The sequence below is a fragment of the Lithobates pipiens genome, unplaced genomic scaffold (genome assembly GCF_037356315.1).
Source record: "Lithobates pipiens isolate NorthernLeopardFrog02 unplaced genomic scaffold, aLitPip1_a1.2 Scaffold_23, whole genome shotgun sequence".
In the NCBI taxonomy this organism is placed as follows: Eukaryota; Metazoa; Chordata; class Amphibia; order Anura; family Ranidae; genus Lithobates; species Lithobates pipiens.
Window position 1 is genome coordinate 67,874,230 of NW_027507785.1, and position 26,294 is coordinate 67,900,523.

At 42.7% G+C, this 26,294-nt stretch overlaps 1 protein-coding gene across 4 annotated transcripts in view; it reads right to left on the bottom strand.

Annotated features, from left to right (window-relative positions):
- PLXNB1 (plexin B1) overlaps window positions 1–26,294 on the bottom strand; it is a 344,778-nt gene that overhangs the window by 102,355 nt on the left and 216,129 nt on the right. For all 4 annotated transcript variants that reach the window (XM_077451813.1, XM_077451814.1, XM_077451815.1 and 1 more), the window contains 2 exons: window positions 3,486–4,617; window positions 1,486–1,668 (listed from right to left, as the gene is read on the bottom strand). In XM_077451813.1, coding sequence (XP_077307939.1) covers window positions 1,486–1,668; window positions 3,486–4,616 — 1,314 coding nt within the window. In that variant the 5' untranslated portion in view covers window position 4,617. The remainder of the gene's footprint in view (window positions 1–1,485; window positions 1,669–3,485; window positions 4,618–26,294) is intronic.

Below are 26,294 nucleotides of genomic sequence, written 5' to 3' on the forward strand. Positions count from 1 at the left end.
AAAAAAAATGACTTACGTCAGTGCTACAATTTGAATTTAAAACGTATTTGTGTGAACTGTGAAGTTAAGTCATGGATTGTGGAAACTAACTAGTGTTGGGTGATTGCATATAGTGTATACCACATTTACCACTGACTAATGCAGAGTTGCAATGCAAGGGGATCAGTTAAAAGTAGTTGGATCTGTATGTGCGTCATAATTTATCGAAATTAGTCAATTAATCGATTTTAAAAAAATCGATTAATTGAACACGAAAATTTTAATCAGTAACAGCCCTTATATATATATATATATATATATATATATATATATATATATATATATATATATATATATATATATATATAAAATCCATATAGTGTACCAGATGTGGTGGCTGCTTTCAATTTCTTTCTTCAGGTTTCTTTTAAATCTTATTTTTAACCTGGTGACCCTGCTTGAAACACTTCCTGCCCTATAGTGACAATACTTACTAACTGTTCAATATTTATTGAGAAGAGGCACTGTCACCTTAGGACAAGACGTGCTTTAGGACTACAGAACCCTTCCCTCTCAATAACAGGGAGGGAGGTGTTCTGCAGTCCACACAATGTAACTGATAACTGTGCAGCACAGCCAAAGAGCCCAGGAAGTGATCAGGTCACTAGAGGTAGAATAACAGGTATTCTTTTGTTTTCCACTTATGGAACAGACATAGAAAAATGCTTTTCACCACTGCAGGGGTAGATTTTATCTGATTCCCAGAGTGCTGCTTTAATTAAGAAGTCCTATGCACTTGGCCATGTGATCTCTGTCAAAGCAGAGGATCTGAGTTCTAACCAGCCGATCCTCCGCTTTGCCAGGAACAAGTGTCTAGACCAGGGAATCTCAACTCCAGAGGTTGCTAGGGGTTTCTTGAGCAATGAACAGTTTCTGCCCCTCAGTTAATTCCCCACTGACACCATTGATCTTTTTATCTATCTGTAAGGGGGTAATTCTTCCCAATGACCACAAGCATAAGGGAGTATTCTTCCCACGACAATCACTCCAATGTTTTATGAGTTGTAGATATAGTAATTTTTAGCAGGGGTTCCCTGAGACCGAACCATAATTTCAATGGTTTCTCTGAGTTGAAAAAGGCTGCTCTGGACCTTCTTATGTGTAATCAGCATGGAAGGGAGCTTACAGCAGCATTTTCTCTAGCAAGGTAAATATTTCAGTTGTTTTCTTACTCTATTACTACATCCCAGCAAACCCATTACCATAGCTTCATGCCAACGCTTGAGTATTGGTCCACTTTAATAGAAAAAAAAGAGGCAAAACAGGGGTAAGGCTAAAAACAATAAATTATTTGTTAGCTGTCCTCATATTCATAAAATAGCGCTAGACTACAGTTATTGTAAAAATATAATAATGTATAATAAAGCCTATATTGTTACAGTATCTTTTTACAAAAAACAGCTTCATATACCATATATCCATCATTCATTTTTCTCTGTCACTTACCTTGTTAAGATATCCTTTGCTATCACCTATAAAAGCAATTGTGTGCTCCTCTTCTACATTGACAGCGATGGAGGTGAGCCGTGCATAGGGACTCTCAAACACAGGGGACTCTTTTAAGGCTTCCCAACTGGCCATAGGGCTTGGTGTATGGTCAGATCCACATGGATAGGCTTCAAGGGTGTCCTGTAATTGCAAGTCAAAATAAAATAAATTCCCAGAAAACATCATCTAGATCTAATGGCATGCGTAGTAATGGTAGACAAACAAGTCTATGGTCCTAAGCTTGCCCTACACCAATAGAATTTTGTTTGAACATTCAAACAAAAAATCGCTCATTAGAGGATTCAATAGTACCATAGGGGACTTGACAAATCTGTTATGAAATCCCTGATAAATTTGGTTCTACCATGCCAATGTTTTGACTTCTATGCTTGATTTCAGATTGCACATGCCAATAAGTAAAATTTTTCCCAAAATGAAAAATATTCTGTTGGAATTTCATTTTTTCGAGAACGATTTTCCATCCTTCAATTTTCCCTCATTACTACAGTGAAAAACTAGCCTAAGATCCTTTCACATGGACATTCTGATCAGGTCCATCTGTCCGATTTTCAGGCAGTCCCAATCAGAACCTCCATTCTTCTCTATGAAGTGGGAGATGTAAATGGACATATGGGAGACAGATGGGGATCCCTTTCCATCCAGCGGATCGGATGGCAGTCGGGTGTAAACGAACTGGCAGTCAGTTTACATCCTGAAGCCACAAGAAGAAGGAAGTGCATAGCCTTTTGAACCTCTACCTCTGTCTCATTGATGCACTATGGACTGGCTAATACAGCATCATGTGATGTTTTTTGCTGTTGGACCATATGATGAGCTTTTACTTAACTGTAATTTAGTGAGTATAATACTTACCACTTTTTATCCATAAAAACAAGGGTTTAAGGATAATGCACTAGGTTGGTGCGCCCTCTCTTTCTTCTTCTTGTGGTTTCAGAATAACAGACTCCCAGGTCTTTAGAGGGTAGCAAGGCTTGGCTTATCCTGTCAAACCAAGATGGAGAACTAACACACCTTGTCTGGTCGGTCTCACTCCCAAGCGCAGGAGTATTGGTGTTTGTGCCTATTTGTGGTCGGTTTACATCCGGCCACTCATAGAGGAGAGTGGTCTGTCTCCATGTCCGCTCTGCTACGTACCTGTCTTCCCCGGGATCAGAGGAGAGATCCTCTGCTAAGCAAGTGGATCGCAGCCGTAGTCCGCCCCGTGTGAAAGGGGCCTTAAGTTGAACCCATTAAGATTGCAACCACCAGTATTATGTTTAATGTAAAAGTAAGTTGCACCTTCCTTTATACTAGGACACCAAAGGGGCTTTGAGAGGAGGGACCATTCTAGAAGCACTCACCATGTGATGCAGCGCAAATTATGTGATTCAATTATATTACAAAAGAACCCACAGTAATGTATCCAGTGGATTACCTGCTATTCACAGTTATCAGCCATCTGCAAATCAACACAATCCAAACTGATTTGCTAATCTCTACAATTGACCTTGAATTCTTTACCCACAGTCAATGGTCTAAAATCCCAACTGAACCCACATCATATGGTACTTTATCCCAACCACCTACAAATAAGATGGAGGAATGCCACCGCATACTACATCTGTGAAGATATGCTGACCATAAAATGTTAATTAAGGGTGGAAAAGCATTTATAGAAGACAAAGCATTTTTAAACCCTAGGCCTTTTTTGAACAAAGCTTATAAGGGTGGAACTTATTTTAAACCACATCTACAATTTGTTTTACCCAAGACCATAAGGGAATATTTTAATTAAACCAGTGTTGTAGAACAAAAAATGATTTACCAAATATCAGAACAATGTCACAATATCAAGATGTTCCTCCTTCAATAGTCTAGGGGCTTTTTTTTTATCCGAGAGATAAAATTGTGAAATCAACTTTACCAGAACATAATTACACACACAAAGAAATACTCACATTAGGAAGGTGAACGCAGTTAGACTTCACGTCATACTCTATGTAGGCCACTTCTTTGTTATCCTCATCCTTGCCATCCCTGGTGTAGCAGATGTCTCTAGTCCGATTGATAAGTCTATCGATATGTTCCATGGAGTACAAACACAACGCTGATGCCTCGCTTACCTTCCCAGATGCCGCGTGCCACTGGGAGAACACGGCAAACAGCACATCTCCCCTGGTGTTTAAAACCCCTCTAGCCAGGTGTTCTCCAGGTTGCGTAATGTAGGCAGCCTGGAGAAGGTTGTAAGTCTTAAAACCATCTTTTGTCTGACAGCTAAGAGGCAGTTCAACGTAAGAATAATAATGGGAGTCATCAGGACAGATACGGGATATATAGGTCTTATACTCCCGGGATGGTGATTTTAAGTCCCGACGATAGAAGAGGAAGTACACGTTGGACCGATGGGTGAAGACCTTAATAAAGTGATGGTTGTACTCCGAAAGTCTCCCCACTACAGCAAGCTTGGCAGTTTCCTCATAGGAAAAGACGGAATGGGGTTCAGCACCTGCGTTGAGGCTCCGAGTAGTGATTGGAGGAATGCCACCGACTCCTTTACTTGTGTAGCCCCTTCCCACAAACAAGAGGGGTGTAGAATCCTTAGAAAGCCCAGCTAAACCAACTGTGGTGACATTCGGGTCATTTGCAGCAACATACTGGGAGTCTACTGGTCTTTCTGGTCGGAAGAGGACAACATCAACAGATCCCAAAAGTCTTTTTTCACAGATACCTTGGAAAACGCTGCCACAGACTATCAGTTCGTTTTGACTTGGAACAACCAGCAGAAGCTTATTGTGGTTGTTAGTGTTTTGTACATGGGCGCACTCTGTAGTCACTGGTGGCAAACAGTCCTTGCTATCCAAAACTGGTCCAGTCTGTACCGCCTGCTTCTCCAGCTCCAGGTCCTCAGTGAGCTGATAAAGATAGTTTGTAGCTCCAAGATACAGAGTCCCTGTATTGGTATCCAATGTGAGGTGGTTGAACGTGGTTTTGTTCTGTGAAAATGTGACATAGGCTTGTGTGGCCGTGATTGTTGTCCCAAGGAAACACAAAGCAGTAAGGAGAACAGTTCCTGGAGGCATGATGATCATTCTGCCAAAAAAAACAAAACAGGAAATATACATTAATTTCAGCCATTTTGAAAAGAACCCCAAAAGTCCAAATGATGGCACACAGTAAAATACCAACCTACACTGGTGCAAATAAATAAACTTGAGTCAAGATACTGTTAATGGCAACCAATCAAGTTTTATTGCACATTCCACTAGGCAAATTTAAGTGAGCTTTTTAGATGAGTTTTAGATGATTTTGGGCAAGGTGACAGGTTCCTTGAAAGACCATCTCCCCCTCCCCATTTAATGACACTTGCTTTTCCTATGCCCCCCACGACCAGATTTGCCTGTCAAAGCACTATGTAAGTGTGCTGTGCTTGGGCATGGTGGGTATGCACTCAGACATTGTATCATAGGGAAAAGGGAAGAAGGTCACATGCTTCCCCCATACCAGCAACTTCAGATATCTGGATGGAACAGTGGTAGAGCATATGGAGGGTGGGTGGAAGTGGGGGGCTTGAGAGAATCTGTCACATTGCCCTGAATGGTTCCTGGCTGAGGAGTAGGGTTACACCAGAAAAAAAAATCACTTATTTCCCATTGTCTCATTGGGTAGACTTTCCTTCACTTCCTTCCCAAAGATATAAGAGTAGGTGTAAGCCCCTGTACACATGGTCGGAGATTCCAGCAACCAAATCCGTCGGATTAATTCAGACGGATTAATTCCGGAAGAGGTCCGGAAGTGATGTTGCATACGCACGGTCAGACTCAGTTGTCGGAAAATCCGGTTGTACATAACGTGATGACGTTATTTCGTTACGACAGGACTACGTTTAGGCTAGTAGCCAATAGCTTTGGTCTAGGAATCTGATCTGAGCATGCGTGGCACTTTGTCCGTCGGAGTAGGCTACACATGATCGGAGTATGTCCGATCGGAGCATTTTGTCAGAAAATTTTACCGGCAAGTTGGAAAAGTTGGTCCGACGGATATTCCGACGGAAACAGTCCGATGCAGACCACACACAGTCGGAATATCCGAGAAAACGGTCCGATAGGAAACATTCCGTCGGAATCTCCGACCGTGTGTACAAGGGCTAAGAGAATATCCAGCACAGTTATCCCCTCTTTTCCTGTTTTGACAGCAATTGTAAAATTTTGGATTTTTCCATCAGTATTTTTCTTCATCAATGACAGTGGTAACCAAAATCAAATAGAAAAGGTGAGCCCCCACAGGGAGGACACAGCAAAAAAATAAACTAAAATATATACATATATATACAGTATATATAGGATTCTAACATTTCTGTTAAAGTATTTTGGTTTTTGACACAATTGTTTACTACTATGCTTATATTGCATTCACTTGTTTTGTATGGTGACCACCGTTCATTATTATGGAATTGCGTTCAGCTTGATTTTGAAAATGGCTTGCATTGGCACCGCCATGGTCAGATTTGAAGCATAAATTAACAAGAAAATAACAACGAAGGAGCTATACTTGAAGGAAATCCAATTTTCCCAGTTGGTAAGGTATCACGATATAAAGATTGCTTTCACTCAGGGCTTTTTCTAAATTGGATATTAGCTTGCATGAGAGGCAGCGCTCGGAAGAAGCCGTGGAAAAAAAAATGTTAGCAGCATTTTCCAAAAGGAGGAACGAGGGAGCCATTATAATGTTAAAGACGAAGTACTGACTTCCACCGCTTAGCCAGGCCCTTCGTGGCTGCCGAGAAACTCACAAAGGGCATCTGCTTGGTTTACTGAAAGCTTAAAGCAGCACACTGCCTATGTTAGAAATCCATTAAAGTGAAGAAAGGTCAATATTATAAATCTATGTAATATAGCCTCTAATGGCAGAGCTGCTTGGATCTCTAAATACAATTTGTTAATTTGTTTTTAGTGTTTTAAGCTGAGAGGGCTGCAACTATGCAGATTAGCTGATCTACTAAATTATGTCCAGAATTTTTTGGTGCCTCTACCTGTCCTGTTTTATGGTAAACCTGTGGTTAGGATAAGGACAGTCAAGAACATACTATTGACATGCAGTAAATAAGCTTTAAAACAACCCCCACTGACCTATGTAGCTGCAGGCAACATGGAAAAATGTGTCCTCAAAAATTAGAGCACATGTATACCTCCCACCTTTTTGAGATGGGAATGAGGGTCACCTATCAGCAAAAGTATGCAGGCATAGGACACACCCCGTGCCACGCCCCCTTAAAAGAGAATTGTATAAAAAAACAAGATTGTTTAAACTCACAAGTGCTTTTTTTTTACCACTACTATTCCTTCATATTGGCTTTTGGAATTAACAAATGCAGCAATTTAAAAATCAGATGAAAGCTTTAGCACTGGGAAACAGTGGCGTTGCTATGGGGGTGCGGCCAGCACCGGGTGACACCCGCCAGAGGGGTGACACGGGGCCGCCGCTAAACGCTATAGCTTGCAGAGGAGGGGTGCGAGACTGCTTATAACACTCCCTAGCTGTCACTTAGGGATCTCCAATATCTCCCATGGCAGCCAGATTAGGTGGGCAGAGCTGGGGGTGTGGCCGCCTCCTCCACTTCTCCCACAGACCCCTTCACATTCATCCCACAGCTGAAGGAGATAGAGCCGAGGACACATTTGCACCGTTAAAAGAGCCGAGGACACAGCAGCCCCGCCTACCCGCCCGGGTCTTCATCTGCAAGCATGAGGTATGCTATAAGTTACTGCACAGCACACTGTCACACACCCCTACCTGCCTTGTACCACCCCAAACCTGCCCTGTACCACCCCAAACCTGACCTGTACCACCCCTACCTGCCCTGTACCATCCGCAACCTGCCCTGTACCACCTGCAACCTGCCCTGTACCACCCCAAACTGCCCTGTGCCACCCCAACCTGCCAATATACCAATCCAACTTACCCCATACCACCCCAACCTGCCAATATACCAATCCAACTTACCCCATACCACCCCAACCTGCTACTATACCACTCTATAATACCCTAACCTGCCCTGTGCCACCTGAGCCTGCCCTATACCACCCCAACCTGCCACTATACCACTCTATACTACCCTAACCTGTCACTATACCACCCTATACTATCATTTACAGGGACTGGTTTTGGGTGCGCCCCTTGACCGTGCGCTGCCTGCAGTGTGCTGGGCAGCCTAGGCAGGAGGGGGTGACACCATGTTTTGCCGCACCAGGTGACAGCAACCCTAGTGACGCCACTGCTGGGAAAACTTTTGATAGATAAAAAGTGCATTTTATATACATCTATATAGATCAGACCAAAATGAGGGACAAATGAGGAGGAATGAGGGACATTGCTCCAAATCAGGGACAGTCCCTCCAAATCAGGGACAGTTGGGAGCTATGACACATGCACTGAGATCATCTATTGGTAGCTCGGTTTGCATGGTTCCCAGCTCTCAGTAGTGATTCTGAAGACCAGCTCACTCTGCTTTCCTACACCAGCAATGACTCAATAGCTCAGATCCCCCCTCCCAGCAGTGATTTAGAAGCTCAGCTCCTGAATTTGAATAACTGAAAAAAATATCTAGAATCTAGAGTAGATGTAAACCCTTAGGGCCGGTTCACACAGCGAGGCGCGGCGAGGCGTCTCCGACTTACCTCGCCGCAACCTGCGGGGAGCTCAGCGGCGACTTGCAGAGGACTTCTGTATAGAAGTCAATGCAAGTCGCCCCCGAAGTCGCCCCGAAGTAGTACAGGAACCTTTTTTCTGAGTCGGAGCGACTCGAGTCGCTCCTCTCAGAACGGTTCCATAGTACAGAACGGGGGCGACTTGCGGGAGCGAGGCGAGGCGAGCCGTGTCGCCTCGCCTCGCCTCGCCGTGTGAACCGGCCCTAACTAATTGACATTTATTTACTAAAGACTGTGTATCATAAACAATTGATTGTTTTAAACTACTTGTTTTCCACATTTCTTTACCCTTTGTTGCATTTTAGTGCTGCTGATCTTCTACAGACTTTTTCCACTTCCTGTCTACATGTGATGGCTGCATATCATTTCTTAAGGCACAAGTTCCGCTTTGGATACAAGCAGACCATGCCTGCATAATGTGTATTAAATGGCCACTTATAGTCCTTATCGGATGGTTTTGTGGCAGGGTGACAATGCAAATAAGAGACAGTTGTCACCTTGTAACAGAAAGTGCCAATAAGTTCACGTTTTAAATTTTTTTTTTAAATAAATGCAATTTTTTATTTTTTTTGCAGGTAGCCTGTCATTAGAAAGTATTTTAACATGAGCTGCAAATTTGAACAAAATTCTAAATTACTTTTTAAATTGCATTAACACATTCAAGCTTAACCACTACAGCTCCAAAAGGTTTACCCCCCTCCATGACCAGGCCATTTTTTGCGTTACGGCACTGCGTTACTTAAACTAACAACTGCGCTGTTGTGCGGTGCTGTACCCCAAAAAAATATATGCCCTTTTTTCCCACAAATAGAGCTTTCTTTTGGTGGTATTTGATCACCTTTGCGGTTTTCATTTTTTGCGCTATAAACAAAAAAAAGAAACAATTTTGAAAAAATATATATTTTTTACTTTCTGCTATTGAAAAAAATTTAAAAATCAAATTTCTTCATCAATTTAGGCCGATATGTATTCTGCTACATATTTTTGGTAAAAAAAAATCCTAGTAAGCGTATATTGATTGGTTTGCACAAAGGGTATAGCGTCTACAACTATGGGATAGATTTACCTCTTTCCAGCAAAGTCTGGCATCTGCTGGGCTTTCACCCGAGAATCCCCTGTGCACATGCACGGCTGAAGTCAATGGCTCATTGCGAGGGGAATATCTCCTAAACCGTACAGGTTTAGGAGATATTCTTTTTACCTACAGGTAAGCCTTATTATAGGCTTGCCTGTAGGTAAAAGTTATATAATTGATTATACAACCACTTTAAGAGAGTATCATCAAAAGGGCGGGGTACAATTATATATTGATTTAGAAGGTTAACTCTACTAGGAATCACCCTGAGGAAGCCACGTGTCCCTGTGGCATAACGCTTAGGAGAGGGGCAGCGGGATGGCATGGCATACCCTGCAGGAGAATCTTTGTTGGTGGCTTGTGAGGTGGAAATTGAAATAGACGGTCTTCACTGGATGTCCCATCAGAGATTACAATATAATTTATTCATTTTATTCATCTTAACACAATTTTTTTTACCACTCATACTGTGTATATATTTGTATTATTATATTCATATGTTTGTATTTTATTTATATGGTCATTGGCAACACTGTTGCAACAGTGTTCTATAATTACACTGGTGCGAATAATCATGGAGAGAGGGTTTTGGATACATTTAATAATTTAAATAATAATATATAATTTAATATTTTTTTTACAGAGATTAAACTTCATAGTATTTTGTTCATTTGCACTGAGCAAAAGAAGCGCAACGTATTTTATGTTTTGTTTAAAGTTAACTCTGCGGTCATTTGAAGTACAGGAATCTTTCACCCAAACTTTGCCTACTGATACCCAACAGTTTATAGTACAACATTTTCAATATATCCAATGGTATCAAACCAGACTAGGGCTTAAACAACTAATCGATTAATTGACAAATAATCAATTATGAAATTAATCGATTACTATTTTCATAATCGATTAATCGGCCAGTAACAAAATGGGGTTAAAGTTAATGAGTCTGATGATATTTACCAGATTGACCCTCTAATAGTATATACAGTATATCTCCACTAATAGTATATACAGTTTATCTCCTCTAGTATATACAGTATATCTCTCCTAATAGTATATACAGTATATAGCATATAATAGTATATACAGTACATCTCTTCTAATAGTACAGTATATCTCTCCTAATAGTATATACAGTATATAGCCTATAATAGTATATACAGTACATCTTCAATAGTATATACAGTATATCTCCTCTAATACTATATACAGTATATATCCCCTCTAATATATACAGTATATCTCTTCTGTCTGTTATTCTCAGAGTGGATTAGATATTTTACTCCCTAACCATATAGTTGGTTATTTATATTTACCACTGCATAGAGATATTTAAGAATAAATTGCGTTTTTTTAAAACTTTACATATTAACTAAATTAGACACCACACTTTTTTTTTAAGGCTATTAACCGATTAATCGAAACAATCGATTATGAAAATAATCGTTAGTTGCAGCCCTAAACCAGACTACTCTAATGACTCTCCAATTGCTCTTCCATCTTCTACCTAAACTATTTTAAGTTCCATTAGACATGGTCTTCCTTCTTCCTCCAATTGCTTGATAACAGATCGACCACTATCCATCCAACTTAACAAATGGTAGAAAGATTACTTTGCCATGTATGGCCACATCCCAGAATACTATGGAAAGAAATAGGGTTCCACCATTCAATGAGGGACTTTAAAGGCTCCAAGAGTAGACATTTGATTACATTAAAAAGTTATAGTTTTATTCATGGAACACAAAAAATGGTAAGAATTGAGACAATATAAAAAAAAGTCAATATCCAAAAATATTACCCATATAAATGGGGTGCATGGTTACTCATGGAGGAACCGGCTATCCATCCAACGCACACTGCTTAGTGTCTACCGCTAGACCAAGTACTCGCAGTTCAATCTTAAATTGTACTATTAACAAAATACTGTTGATCTTTCATCATTATATATTCTAAATGTTGCGGCCATCTTTGCTGTCAACTGCATTATCATGCCAAAAATGAAATTAAAATAAAATAAAGAAAACTACAGTTTTTTTTATTATAATACAATAGGGATACTGATTAGTTCCTAAAAATACTATTCCTTGAATGTTAAAATTAATATTTTTTTCAATTACAGGGTTGTGTTGGATATGTTACACCCTAAGTAGAGCTAAAAATAATATTAAGCTGAGATCTTCAATGGTGTCAGCCACCATTCAATAATATATATTTTAGATTCACAAGGACGTCTATCTTTTCTCTGATCTCTAATCGTTTTCAGGCTGAACTTTTTCAAGATGACTGACAACAAATGATTTTTTTTCCCTGAGACATTCCAGTCAGTTGACGGAGAAGGGTGTAGACCAGTCAATACTTCCACTGATAGAAAACAATGGATCTGTCGGAACTGGGAGCGTCTCCTTGATTCCCCTGCCATCTCATGACCTTGGGCAGGTCGTTTAATCTTATAATGTCCCCGGCTCAAACACATTTAGGCTCATCATTATATAGGGGGCTTAGCGCTACTATAAACAGAAAACAATACATAAAACGCTGCCGTATTGGAAAAGAGAGCTAGCATGTCACCATAATCACCAGCAAATCCTCCAGAGAGAGAAGGAGAGCTAGGAGAGCATATAATGTGATTTATGGGTGATTACTCTTGTATCTGCAAATAACTACACGTACGTAGAGAAGAAATTTAATTTAACAACAGGTAGAGCACACGAGAGGTATAAGCTAGCTTACAATACTGAGCCAAAGCATAATATGGCCCCATCGTTGTGCAGGCCACAGGCCAAAAGTAATCTATTGCAGTTTTCCAGTCATTAGATGTGGTGGGCACATTCATTTTCTTTTTTTTAGGCTCATTTCAACAGTTAATCATGCTATTAACACACTTCTTATCCTAGGGTGACAACACTTACTCACTTCACTATATCAATGTTGTCACCCTAGGTCACAACATGTGTTAAGACTACTGAATACCTCCGCCTTTCCTTATTTCTATAAGATACCGGAAGGTGGTTCACAGAGGTATCCTGTGTAGGGCTGTATCCATGGGCGTAGCATAAGGGGATAAGGGGTTGTAGGGGTCACAATTGCAACCCCGCCCTAGCTCCAGGCGGCTCCTGTAGCCTCCCTGTCATATTATCATTTCCTAAACAAAATCCAGCTCCGATCTGCCATAGGGCTCCACAGCCATGCTCCAGTCCTGGGCTTCTACTTTTCCTTCCACAGTCCACACCCCTCTGTTCCCATTGGTTGGGGAGAAGCTATGAGCCATTTCCTGAATGGAGAGGAGCACGAGGTAAGAACAGCCCAGGATGGGGAAGTGTCTGTGCTGTGTGCTGGCAACATGGAATGGTAACTGAGCTCCATGAGGCAAGAGGAGGAGAGTGCCGTCCTGTAGGCACTATGGGACCGATGTCACTGGTGAAGTATGGCACTGCTCAGTGTCTCTTAGTCACCAGCTGGGATTCTCTGTACCCCCCCCCCCCCACCCGGGGATGTCTACTTATACCCCACTTCAATGACAACTGGGGAAAAGACACACACCTCTGGGAGGTGACCTTCTCCCAACACCTGCTAACAGAGAAACCTTCAGAAATTGCTAAAACAAATCCCTTAACACCTCCTCGGGGGGCCCCCGAAGGGCTGCAGGCTCCAGATTTTTTGTCACATGATTTTGCCCTTCCAGATCTAAGTTGCCAACCCAAACCCCCTGACCACCCCCTCCACCCTGCATGCTATGCCCGGCTGCTGAGCTCCTTTCCCATTACAGCACTCTATATATTTCCTCCTCCGCAGGGCTGAAATCACATTCCTTTACAACACAGCCAGTTAGCCACGATCTGCACAGGGTGTATGTGCCTACTGCAAATACACTGCTGTTCTGACCACAGAAATTCACAGGTCAGAAGGGCAACATAAAAGCGAGATACACCTTGTGAAGACTGACAGACTGTGTGTAAAGGAATGTGATTTCAGCCTTGTGTAGTGGGGGGGGGGGGGGCTGTATACAGTGATGGGGTGGGAAAGGAGCCCTGCCAAGTGATCTGCCAGGGGTCCCTGTCCTCTGATTCTCCAGCGGTAATCCTTGTCCTCTGATGTAAAGAGGAACTCTAAACTCACAAAGCCACTTTGAGTATCTTGGCATGTAGTGGATGTATCTGCACGCACGTTGGAAGTAGTGTGTGTGTGGGTGTGGGGGGGGGGGGGCAGGTCAACTTTTGCATCGGGGCCCACAAGCTTCAAGCTATATCTATGGTGGAACAGTGTTGTCAACCTGGGCCATTCTCCTGATATGGCCTACAAACACCACCTTCTCTCCATGACATGATGGGGGTGTTCTGTAGCTCACAGAGGTAATCTGTGCAGGACTGTATCTATCAAGGAGTGGGTTTGCTGCCCTAGGCTGTTCTCTTGACATAGCATACAAACACCACTTCCTCTGCATGATGTGATGTGTTCTGTCATTCACAGAAGTAAAGGGGTGCATTTTTTTAGCAGCAGTGCCACCCTAGGCTGCTCTCCTGATATGGCCAACAAACAACACCCTCTCCATGACATGACGGTTTTTCTGTAGTTCACAGAAGAGAACTGTGAAAGCTGATAAGCTTGCTTGAAATGTCAGTTCAGTGCACAGGAAGTTACAAGGAAGACAATGGATTTTTGGCAGGATCAACTTTTTTTTTGCAAAACAAAAAAGTGCTTAGCTTGAAAAAATAACATTAATGCATCCACCATATCTTGGTATTTGAATATACTTTCTGAATATACTTCAGTGAGAACCTCTCAAGATATACAATTAGATAATTGCATTTGCTGACTAGTTTTTAAGGGGTCATGTTCCAGGACTTCCCTCCTGATCCACCACTTACTGAGTTAAGCAAGCAGCCAGTGATATATAAAGAGTCCTGATATTACTTTTCCTAGGTCAAGTGCTAACCAAGTAATGATGGAAGGACGACCTTATCAGCTCCAGAACTTGCACCTTTAATGGTCAGCAATGCAGCTTTCCTTATTTGTGTCCCGAAAGTTTCATTCATCATAAAACCGGCTCGCAAATGTTGATGCTGAGCATTATAGATACTTTAAAACACATATGTTATGCATCTTATGCATTATGCATAAAGAATTCATTCTTCTCCTGTACTGTGTACACTTAGCTTTGGCAATAAAATGATATCAATATTTAATTTCTGTGTTTTCTGGTTACATTACTATGCTATAAAGGTATTTTTCCAATGATTAAAGAAGCATTTTTATTTTTGATGCCGTCTACAACTGTAACCAAAAATAGCTATAGACCCATGTGTTAACCCTTCACAAGGTAAAATCCAACCAGCACTCTGCCCATACGAGGCAAATTGCATAGAGTAGTAGATCAATGACACTGGAACCTGAAAATACTGGTAAATGACACTTAAGTACTCAAAATTGATTTTATCAATGTTGTATAAATGATGTCCCCATGGGGCGTCTGTGCAACCTGTGGGAAGCTTTTGTGCACTTAGGAACTACCACAGTAGCCTTGTAATGTGAAGACAATATTTGAAATATGATTATATATTTACATATATATAAATATAGGATAATTGAAGTGCCACATCACAATATCTGAGTCCAAAGAAACGTTTTATTCCAAATATACATTTTTATTTTATTTTAATCTTTCTGGCATTAGAATGCAGTTAACAATAAAGGCGGATGCAACATTTGGCCAATATGATTATGGAAAATAACAATATTGTTTTAGATAGTACAGTTTGAAATGGGTCTGGTGCTAGACACTAAGCAGTGCATGTTGGATGAACGGAGCAATTAGAATTAGAGAAGACCTCAGCCAATAAAACATAGTTTATAAGAAAATGCATGCCTCAAAATGGTTAAGTCTCTACAAGGTAAAGGGGTACGATCATCCTTTTGATAGCAATGTTGGTATAGCCAGGGCTTACCCCTACTAAACCCTGAGCATAGGGAAAATGGATTATCTAGGAAATGTCGGATTATTGGTTAATAGTCTGGTTTGATACTATTGAGTATACTTGAAACGTACAATAGATTGTTGGGCATTAGTAGGCAAGGTTAATTGGAAGATTCCCAGAAATCAAAACATTTTTGGACCTGTGTTTCCTTGTAAGGAGGCCTTCATCCATTCATGTGATCTGTATGTGTGGACTCTAAACATAAACACAATAGCTGGTTGGGACACATTGGCTCTTATACGTAAGTAATATTGTGAATAAAATTTACTTTGGAGTTTCGGTGTGATGCTTCAATTTCAGACTCAGATTTGTCATACTAGACAAATAACAGATTAACTTTATAGAATTATAATTGGCAGGATGCCAAAGTTCCCCAAAACCTCCTGGGCAAGTTTTGAAATTCTGAAAGTCTACACCCATGTGGGACTCAACAAGCTCCTCACTGGCCTCATGTGACAACAGTGTGGCCTCAAAGCTCACAGTTGGGCATCCAGATACCAAGGACTCCATTATGGGGAGACAGGGAAAGTGCCAAGTTTTGAACATACCGGAGACTTTGAAAGTTGGTGGTAGATAGTAGGCAGCACAATGTCTGATGGGCTGCCCCTCAAGGAGAATGGTAAAGGTAGGGCGCAACATAAACATAAGATTTGCTGCTTGCTTATTATAGGGGCCCTTTTCATGGAAATGGGGCAGGTGGCAAATAAATGAAGTGTGAATATAGGAAAGTGGAGGTGAACAAGCAGAGTTACTAATAGCTAAGTTGGCAGTGTGAAGCCAGGGTCAGGTTGCATGGAAAACTCTAAGCTATGTACATATTATAATACTGCTTATCCCAGAACATTCTGACTATTCTATTTTAAATGCTGATGAAAAACAAATAGCTTCATGCTAATCCAAACAGTAAGAGGTGCTAATTGTCCATTCTGTACCAGTGCTTATAACTGCGGCACAAATTTAATTCCTGAATGCCAGGCTCGATCTCCAACCTGGCTAATGAACCTTGGCCCATCTGCTGCCATCTCCTCTGTAAAATATTGGTTGCGCTTTTCCAAGGCTCCCGTTGTTACGGATGACCATGGCACAAACAACAAAGGGACCGGGCTAGCCAAGTGTGGAGGCCTCACCGCAGCACATTAGGCCCGGATGTAATTTGGGGGCTTGTGATGTAGAAATGCTATCATCATTCATCGATGTGCCATGAAACAAAGACAAATAACTAAAGCTTGCATGGTTACAAGGCCTTAATGGACTCCTAAATGGATTATTGTAATTGTTACCCACACACAGAGCTTATTACACACTGTGTATCTACGGTAAAACATTTGTTGCCGGTCAGGTGTCTGGAAAACATAGGCAGACTTGTTTAAAATGAATCTGTCGTCAATGTATTAAAATATTAATGAAGAAAGAAAGAGAGGAAGAAGGGAAGGAAGGAAGGAAGGAAGGAAGGAAGGAAGGCAAAAAGTAGCCCTCTCATAGTCTAAAGTATGCAACTTGGGTTAGATAGATAGATAGATAGATAGATAGATAGATAGATAGATAGATAGATAGATTTCTGTCCAGATTATGGAAACATCGTTAGGTACACGCAGGATTTTTTTTTATTGATCCCTAATCATTTTAATGCACCATGTTGGTTTAAATATTAGTGAATTGTTTCCCAAGTCACTTTTTTCTTCAATTTCACCCGCAAAAAAAACTGATACGATATGAGGCTAAAGAACACTGTTCAATGTTAGATTTTGTCAGAACCTTGAGTAACTGACTTGATATATTTGGGGCCCACTAAAATTTTTGGGCCCTTGCAAAAGAGATCATGGAGACCTGATCCACCTACTGTGGAGGTGCCCGAAACTCCACCCCTACCGGAAAGGGGTGTTGGACACCATAAACAGGGTATTTCAGGTCTCTACGCCTGCAAATCCCAAACACTGTTTACTCAATGTACTAGATGAGTTGGAATGGGAGGAATGCACTAGAGTGGCAGTTACTAGATCCCTATTCCTGGCGCGTAAGCTAATAATGACGCATTGGATATCGGAAGACCCCCCTGCTCTCAAAGATTGGATTAATGCTATGGGAGAAATGCTCCGGAAAGAAAAAGTAATTTATCAACATAGAGGATGCTCCTAGAAGTTTGAGAAACTTTGGGGACTGTGGCTGAATGTAACGGGCCTTGCCCCGATGGATCTAGTCATGGGTAGATTGCTGGGCATAGACATCTGATGGGTCCAAATGACAGACCAATGAATGAACTTTTAGGGCACCAGTACCTTACACCAGGAAATGGGGAAAGGGTAAGGACTGGACAGGCAAGAAATGTATAGCTAAATTGTACAATACATGTGACACTAAGAGGTGTGCAGATGGCAGACTAAGCAAATTTACTGTATCTGATACTTGACTCTGTACTTGATTTCATATGCAGCTTCGGTATGTATGTATATGTTTACTTCAATAAAATTTTCTTTGGATGAGAAAAAAAAATTTTGGGCCCTTAATTTTAGATTTGTTATTTAAAGTTCAGAAATCACTTTTCTTCCCTGTACGAATAGCTGAACCATTTAATTAGATTGCTGGCATGGCTTCACTGAAGAAGATTATTCTAGGCTGATAAAACTACTTACCCAAGGACGCGAGAAGCTGAGCCAAAAGTTTGATCTTCAAAGTGTTCAAAGGAACAAGTGACTCCACTTTTGGACAGTCACCTCTAAATGCAGACACATTATGGGTATTAAACAGTGTCAGGCCTCTATGGCACAGGGTGGCTTAGTGATGAGTAGGTTTATCTTGCAGTCTCGAAGTCCTATTTTCAGCTGCTTCCATAGGCACAGTTTATATGTTCTTCCCATGTTCTATTGGAACTTCTGTAGGGGACCAATTTACTGGTTAACCTTTCCTACCCTTATTTGCAAATAAGTACATGTGTACAATGTATGACTCCTGAAGGAGCTATATTGCTATCTAGTCTGGACTTGGGACTAACATGAATGATTTCAGAGAGGGGGCAAGGATTTTATGACTCCTGGAGGAACTATGTTGCTGGCTCCTCTGAGATTAACGTGAATGAATAAAGAGAAAGGGTGGAGGCTCTTGTCCCAAATGCAAGCGATGAGTAGACCTGACTGTAGTCCTGGAGTCCTGTTTTCAGTATCTTCCACTGGCATCATCTTTGTTTTTCCCAGGATCCAATGGGTCTTCTCTAGGTTATTCGATGTTCCCACCTCAATCCAAAGACACATTTAAAGGTTCAATTCTCCGACCCTTACTTGCAATTATGTGCATGTGTACAGTGTATGACTCCTGGAGGAACTATAGTGCTAGCTCTTCTGGGGCTGGGACTAACATAAATGATTGCAGAGAAGGGGCGGAGATGCTTTAACATTACAAGGGGTTAATGTATGACCTAGCCTGGGGTCCAAAGGAATCAGTAAAAGTCGGGGTAACCAGATAATATGCTTGAAATTGACATTGAAGTAACTAAGACATGATAAAAAAAAATAGGGTTTACAGTAGGGCTGTTACTGATTAAAATTTGATTAATTGTTTTTTTTTTAATCGATTAATCTACTAATTTCAATTAATTATAACGCATATACAGATCCAACTACTTTTAGCTGATCTCTTTGCATTGCAACTCTGCATTAGTCAGTGGTAAATGTGGTATACACTATATACAATCACCCGACACTAGTTAGTTTCCACAATCCATGACTTAACTTCGGAAGTAACTTTTTTTTCCACAGTAGCGTGACAATCCCTCCACATCCGGTCTAACTAATCACTCTCACCTTATGGCATGGACCCCTGTGAAAACAGGTGGTCATGCAAGCAGGTGTCAAAAGGGTTAACATGGACCATAAACTTCTCTCACGTCTCATTAGATCTCAGCAAGGACGCCAGGTCATGGGTAGAAAGAAAAGATCTCACCTCTTAACTGAAAGATTTAATTTTTGTGTTCAGACACAAACTACTCACATAAAGATGATAAAAGCACAGCATGTAAAGCCAACAATTGTGTTAGTTCCGTAGGGCAGCAGCGGGTGACGTCATGCGTAGCTCCTCCCCTGTACGCGTTGCGTTCAATCAGAACTTTAACGTCACCGGACTCCTCCCCCCTTCCTTTTGTTAGCAGACGGAGGCACTTGGAGGCACTTGGGGAAGGGGGAGGAGTCCAGTGACGTCGATGTCTGTGACGTCACCAGATCTCCGACGGAACTCCCTGAAGACCCGGAAGCCGGCAGAGAGGTGAGTACCAATCAAAAGAATTTTGATCGATCAAAAAAATGTATCGATTAATCAAGGAATTCATCTTTAATTTCCACAGCCCTAGTTTACAGTAAACCTTGACAGAACTACCAGGACTACTTCTTAAGGCAATACTAGCTCCATGGCTGTTATTATGAACCAATTAGCTTTAGTCACTTCTACTAAACAGGTATAAAAATTGTAATTTCTGTTTTTACTTGCAGAATAATTGTTCTGGCTCAGTGACCCTAAAACCAGATAAAAACAGACAACTACCTTAAGATCAGTGAAGACAAACTTCATTTTTTTTTGTTATATTTAGGATTGACGCATCAATTTTTACGTCCTCCTAATCCATTTCAGTTTTTAAAACTTCAGTATCTATTGGTAGTTTTACAGGTAATTCTAATTAGTGTGCGTTGTGTGTGTGCATTTGTTATGCTCTGCCCACAAACACTCAGGGAAAGATATAAATAGAGAATGATACAAAGAAAGGAAATTAAAGTGATTGTACTTTTTTTTAATTTCAAATAACAAACCTATTATGTGCTCTGTGCAATGATACTGCACAGAGTGGCCCCCGAACCTCCTCTTCTGGGGTCCCCTACTGTTGGTGTCCACTCCTCCTCTTCTCCAAGTGCCCCCATTGCAAGCTGCCCCTGAGCTGGGCTGTGAGTGTCCACAGACACACATAGCGTGGCTCAGCCCTGCCCCTTACTCTCTTCCTACAGGATGTGACTGACAGCAGCAGGAGCCAATGGGATCTCAGTAAAGCCTGTGAATGCAGGAAGAGAGCAGGGTGGGCTGCCGATGGGGACAGCGCTGGAGAGAGAGTGATGTCAGGTATGTGTTTTGGATGGGGGGGGGAAGGCACTGACATTGTAAGTTTATTTTACCTTAATGTAGAGAATGCATTAGGGTAAAAAAATCATTCTGCCTTTACAACCACTTTAAAGTGGCTGTAAAGGCAGAAGTTTTTTTCACCTTAATGCATTCTATGCATTTAGATAAAAAGCCTTCTATGTGCAGCAGCCCCCCTCCGCCTCCTCCCCCCCAATACTTACCTAAGCCCATCTCGATCCAGCAATGTGCACAAGTGTATCGGCCGTCCGGGACTCTCCCCCCTGATTGGCTGAGACACAGTAGCAGCACCATGAGCTCCCGCTGCTGTCAATCAAAGGCAGTTAGCCAATGAGGAGAGAGAGGGGACGGGGCGAACCACAGCTCTGTGTCTGAATTGACACACAGAGCTGCGGTTCGGCTCAGGTGTCCCCATAGCAAGCTGTTTGCTGTGGGGACACTCACCAGGAGGGAGGGGCCAGGAGCGCTGGTGGGGAACTGGAGAATAGGAGGATCTGGGCCGCTTTGTGCAAAACCACTTCACAGAGGAGGTAAGTATGACATGTTTGTTATTTTTGAAGGAAAAAAAAAAACAAGACTTTAGTATCACTTTTACCTTTGAGCAATGTTACAATGTTATATATCCAAAGAAAAGGTTTTGAAACATAGGAAGCCTTTATGTCACTTTTGTTGTTTGAATGGGAAAATAGGAGTTGTCCTATAAATCTATGGCAATAGCCGGGAGATGATTATCACCCCTCTCGTCTTCTCACTTACCTGTCCCTACTTACTACTCTCTCTCTCTCTTTCTTTCTCGTCTGTCACTTTCCTTTCATCTCATTCAGTCTTTTTTCTTTTCTACATTCTCTTCCCTTTTCTTTTCTCTCTCTCATTGATATAAGCTTTATTGGCAGGACCAAATACATTTTAGCATTGCAGAACTGATTAAGAAGTTTTTATTGGTCACATGGGGGTAGAAATCTTTCTCCTAATCTGTATCCTTCATTCTATTTCATTTAAACTCCTTCTCCCTTCTGCATTTTCTTACTTTTATGCCACCTCATTTAATCTCTTTATCCCGTCTCCAATTATATTCTCTCTGTTATCCCCCTCCCCCCATTTCCTACCTCTTATTTTTTATTTCTCTCTCCCTCAATCCCTTTCCCCCTCAATCCTTCTCTACCTCTCCTCTTTCATTCCTTCTTTCTCTCTCACACACTCTCATTGATTCCCCCTTTCTCTCCCCCCCCCCCTTACTCTCTATCATTCTTTCTCTCTCTCTCTTCCTCTGTCTCTCCCCCCCCCATCTCTTCTTTTCTCTCCCCCTCCCCCTCTTCTCTCCCTCCCACCTTACTCCCTCCCTCTGTCTTTCTCCCCCCATCTCTTTTTCATTCATTCTTTCTCTCTCCCTTTCCTCCCCCCCCCCCCCCACATCTCTTCTCTCCCCCATCTCTTTTTCTCTCTCCCTCTTCTCTCCCTGCTCCACCTTACTCTCTCCATCTGTCTCTCAATCTATCCCTCTCTCTCTCCTATTTCTCCCCTCTCATTCTTTCTCTCTCCCTCTCCATCTTTCCGTCTCTCTCTTTCTCCGTCTCTCTGTCCCTCTCCTTCGCTCTCTCTTTTCCACGCCTTCTCTCTATAGCTTTTTCTCTCCTTTTCTCTCTCTCTTTCCCTCTCCTTCTTTCTTCCTCTCCACCTCTTAAGTCTAGTACACACGATCAGAAAATTGGACAAAAAATACAGCTTTCGAAGCGATTGCATGATAATCTGATCAATAGTATACAACTTTCCAGAGCCGATCACAACAATTCATCTGAAATTATCCGAAGGGACAAACATGAAGAATTTTTGTTGTATTTTGTCATATGAAAATTTTAATAAGTTTAGTAACCTCTTCAATTAGGACTAACATGCATCCTTCTCCCCCCTTACTCTCTATCACTCTCTCCTCTCCCCCCCTTTACTCTCTATCACTCTCTCCTTCTCCCCCCATACTCTCTATAACTCTGTTCTTCTCTTCTCTCCCCTTACTCTCTATCACTCTCTCCTTCTCCCTCTAATACTCTCTATAACTCTCTCCTTCTCCCCCCGTACTCTCTATCACTCTCTCCTTCCCCCCATACTCTCTATCACTCTCTCCTTCTCCCCCCTTATTCTCTATCACTCTCTCCTTCTCCTCCCTTATTCTCTAACACTCTCTCCTTCTCCCCCCTTACTCTCTATCACTCTCTCCTTCTCCCCCCATACTCTCTATCACTCTCTCCTTCTCCCTCCCCCATACTCTCTATCACTCTCTCTTTCTCCCCCCATACTCTCTATCACTCTCTCCTTCTCCCCCCATACTCTCTATCACTCTCTCCTTCTCCCCCCCCCCCCCCCCCATACTCTCTTTCACTCTCTCCTTCTCCCTCCCCCCCATACTCTCTATCACTCTCTCCTTCTCCCCCCATACTCTCTAATACTCTCTCATTCTCCCCCCCATACTCTCTAATACGCTCTCCTTCTCCCCCCCATACTCTCTATCACTCTCTCCTTCTCCCCCATACTCTCTATCACTCTCTCCTCCCCCCCCCCATACTCTCTATCACTCTCTCCTTCTCCCCCCATACTCTCTATCACTCTCTCCTTCTCCCCCCCCCATACTCTCTATCACTCTCTCATTCTCCCCCCATACTCTCTATCACTCTCTCCTTCTCCACCCATACTCTCTATCACTCTATCCTTCTCCCCCCCATACTCTCTATCACTCTCTCCTTCTCCCCCCCCCCATATTCTCTATCACTCTCTCCTTCTCCCCCCTTACTCTCTCCTTCTCCCCCCTCACTCTCTCCTTCCCCCCCATACTCTCTATCACTCTCTCATTCTCCCCCCATACTCTCTATCACTCTCTCATTCTCCCCCCATACTCTCTATCACTCTCTCCTTCTCCCCCCATACTCTCTATCACTCTCTCCTCCCCCCCCCTTACTCTCTTTCACTCTCTCCTTCTCCCCCCTCGCTCTCTATCACTCTCTCCTTCTCCCCCCCTCACTCATTATCACTCTCTCCTTCTCCCCCCATACTCTCTATCACTCTCTCCTTCTCCCCCCTTACTCTCTATCACTCTCTCCTTCTCCCCCTTACTCTCTATCACTGTTTCTCTGTGCAGAACTGTGAGTACACTGAAATGCATAATTTTCCTTTGCTGAAGGTTTATATTACACGGTGCCTGAGACATAAGGGGGCCGTTCTTTGTAATGCCATACAGAATTGAATACTTTCCTGTACCGTTAATGGGCCTAGTGATTATAGCAGCTCTCAGCTGGCACCTTCTGGTACACACTCAGCTCCGCTATCTGTATAAAAATCTCAGCAAGCAGATTACCCAGCATGCACGGCTTCACGACTTAACCCCTTCCGCTGCCTGGGCACACTAGAAGTCACACACTGCATTTTGAAACTACACTCTCACTGCGGGTATAAAGAAGGGGGTCTTGTGGTCCACATAGGGGGCTTTCATTTACATTAGTGAGAATGCAGCAGGAGGAGTGTGTCTCTTAATTCCAGGCTGTTTTTATGGTTTTCTGTGGCATCTGATAAGTAAAAATGGATTGCTGGTTACTTACATATATATTCCCCGCCCTATGTGCAAATTATACTGCAGCTTAAGTGGAAATAAATAGCAGCTTACAGAACACTGCTGGCAGAAAGGTTTTTTTGCTCTGTGTGTCTTTTCTTAAAAAAATTAAAAATAAAATGCTTCCCTGCCTGTCAGCAATGTTTTTTTGTGTACAAAGCCATACACGTTCAGCTCAGTGTACAATCCTGGCATCGGCTGGGAGTCGGGATGAATTACAGTAGTACTAAACACTCAGATTTTTTTTCAAACAGTGCAACATGCTCCAGTAAAACCAATGGCCTAGTGTGTGCCCAGCACTCACATAACTCCCAGTTCTCCTTGCACCTGGCCCCAGAGTGCCGCTTACCTGAACTTCTGGTGAGGGCATGCACAGAAAACACAGCGAGGACAGGAGCAGCATGTGCAATGGGGGACAGGAGAGGGAAGGAGGAATGGATTGCCACTCTAGGCAATGTTAGGCAGTGTATGCATGCAAGGGTGCGTCCATGGGTAGGCAATGGTAGGGGGCTTATGCATGCAAGGGTGCTTCCATGGGTTGGCAATGTATTCAGCCTATACATGCAACGGTACGTCCATGGGTAGGCAATGTTAGGCAGCGTATGCATACAAGAGTGCGTCCATGAGTAGGCAATGGTAGGCAGCGTATGTATGTATGGGTGAGTCCATGGGTAGGCAATGTTAGGCAGCGTATGCATACAAGGGTGCGTCCATGGGTAGGCAATGGCAGGCAATGTATGTATGCAAGGGTGAGTCCATGGGTAGGCAATGTTAGGCAGCGTATGCATACAAGGGTGCGTCCATGGGTAGGCAATGGCAGGCAATGTATGTATGCAAGGGTGAGTCCATGGGTAGGCAATGTTAGGCAGCGTATGCATGCAAGGGTGCGTCCATGGGTAGGCAATGCTAGGCAGTGTATGCATGCAAGGGTGCGTCCATGGGTAGGCAATGCTAGGGAGTGTATGCATGCAAGGGTGCGTCCATTGGTAGGCAATGGTAGGTGGCGTATGTATGTAAGGGTGAGTCCATGGGTAGGCAATAATAGACAGCGTATGCATGCAAGGTGGCTTCCATGGGTTGGCAATGTTATGCAGCGTATGCATGCAAGGGTGAGTCCATGGGTAGGCAATGGTAGGCAGCGTATGCATGCAAGGATGCGTCCATGGATAGGAAATGCTAGGCAGTGTATGCATGCAAGGGTGAGTCCATGGGTTGGCAATGTTAGGCAGCGTATACATGCAACGGTACGTCCATGGGTTGGCAATGTTAGGCAGCGTATGCATACAAGAGTGCGTCCATGAGTAGGCAATGGTAGGCAGCATATGTATGTATGTATGGGTGAGTCCATGGGTAGGCAATGTTAGGCAGCGTATGCATACAAGAGTGCGTCCATGAGTAGGCAATGGTAGGCAGCGTATGCATGCAAAGGTGCATCCATGGGACACTAAGGAGAAGGAGACACCAAAATAGCAGACAACGGTGCCAGCGGGGACAACCTGAATCAGATGGAAGGAGATGTATACAACTAGAGGCGTCACATAAGGTAAATATTTACACCCACAAATACAGGAGGTCACAGACCGACTGCCCATAAAGAAGTTACAAGAGAGGACCAACCGCAGTATAACCAGTCACTTTAGCTTTATTGGAGTCACAAAGTCATTGGTTGGCACATGTTACTGGCTATGATATGTGTGAATGACAGCGGTCTGCATGTAATGACGGCCGGGCCCATGTTTTCTTAGGATGACAACGCTTATAACTGGTGTTTGGAGGATTTAAGGCCTTAGGCCAAGGTTTTTTTCATTTTTTGTGACTTCAGTAAGACTCCTTTCACACTGGGACGCTTTGCAGGCGTTACAGCGCTAAAAATAGCGCCTGCAAAGCGCCCTGAAAAAGCCACTCCTGTCTCTCCGATGTGAAAGCCCCGAGGGCTTTCATACTGGAGCGGTGCGCTGGCAAGACAGTAAAAAAAGTCCTGCTAGCAGCATCTTTGGAGCGGTGTGTATACCGCTCCTTCCCATTGAAATGAAGGGGGCAGTGCGGCTATACCACCAGCATAGCGCCGCTGCAGCAGCACTTTGCGCTGGTTTTAACCTTTTTAAATTCAAGCTAATGGGTGGTGCAGTACAGCATTTGGCCAGAGGTGTGGTGGGCGTCAGGGACACTTGGAACGATTCGAAGCTGTTCAGAAATACTCTAAATGACTCAGAAACACTCGGAAATACTCCATTCTCAAGTGTTTCTAAGGCTTTCCGAGATGTCCCCAAGTTTTTCCGAGGCTCTCTGGCGCCCCCCCATCTCTG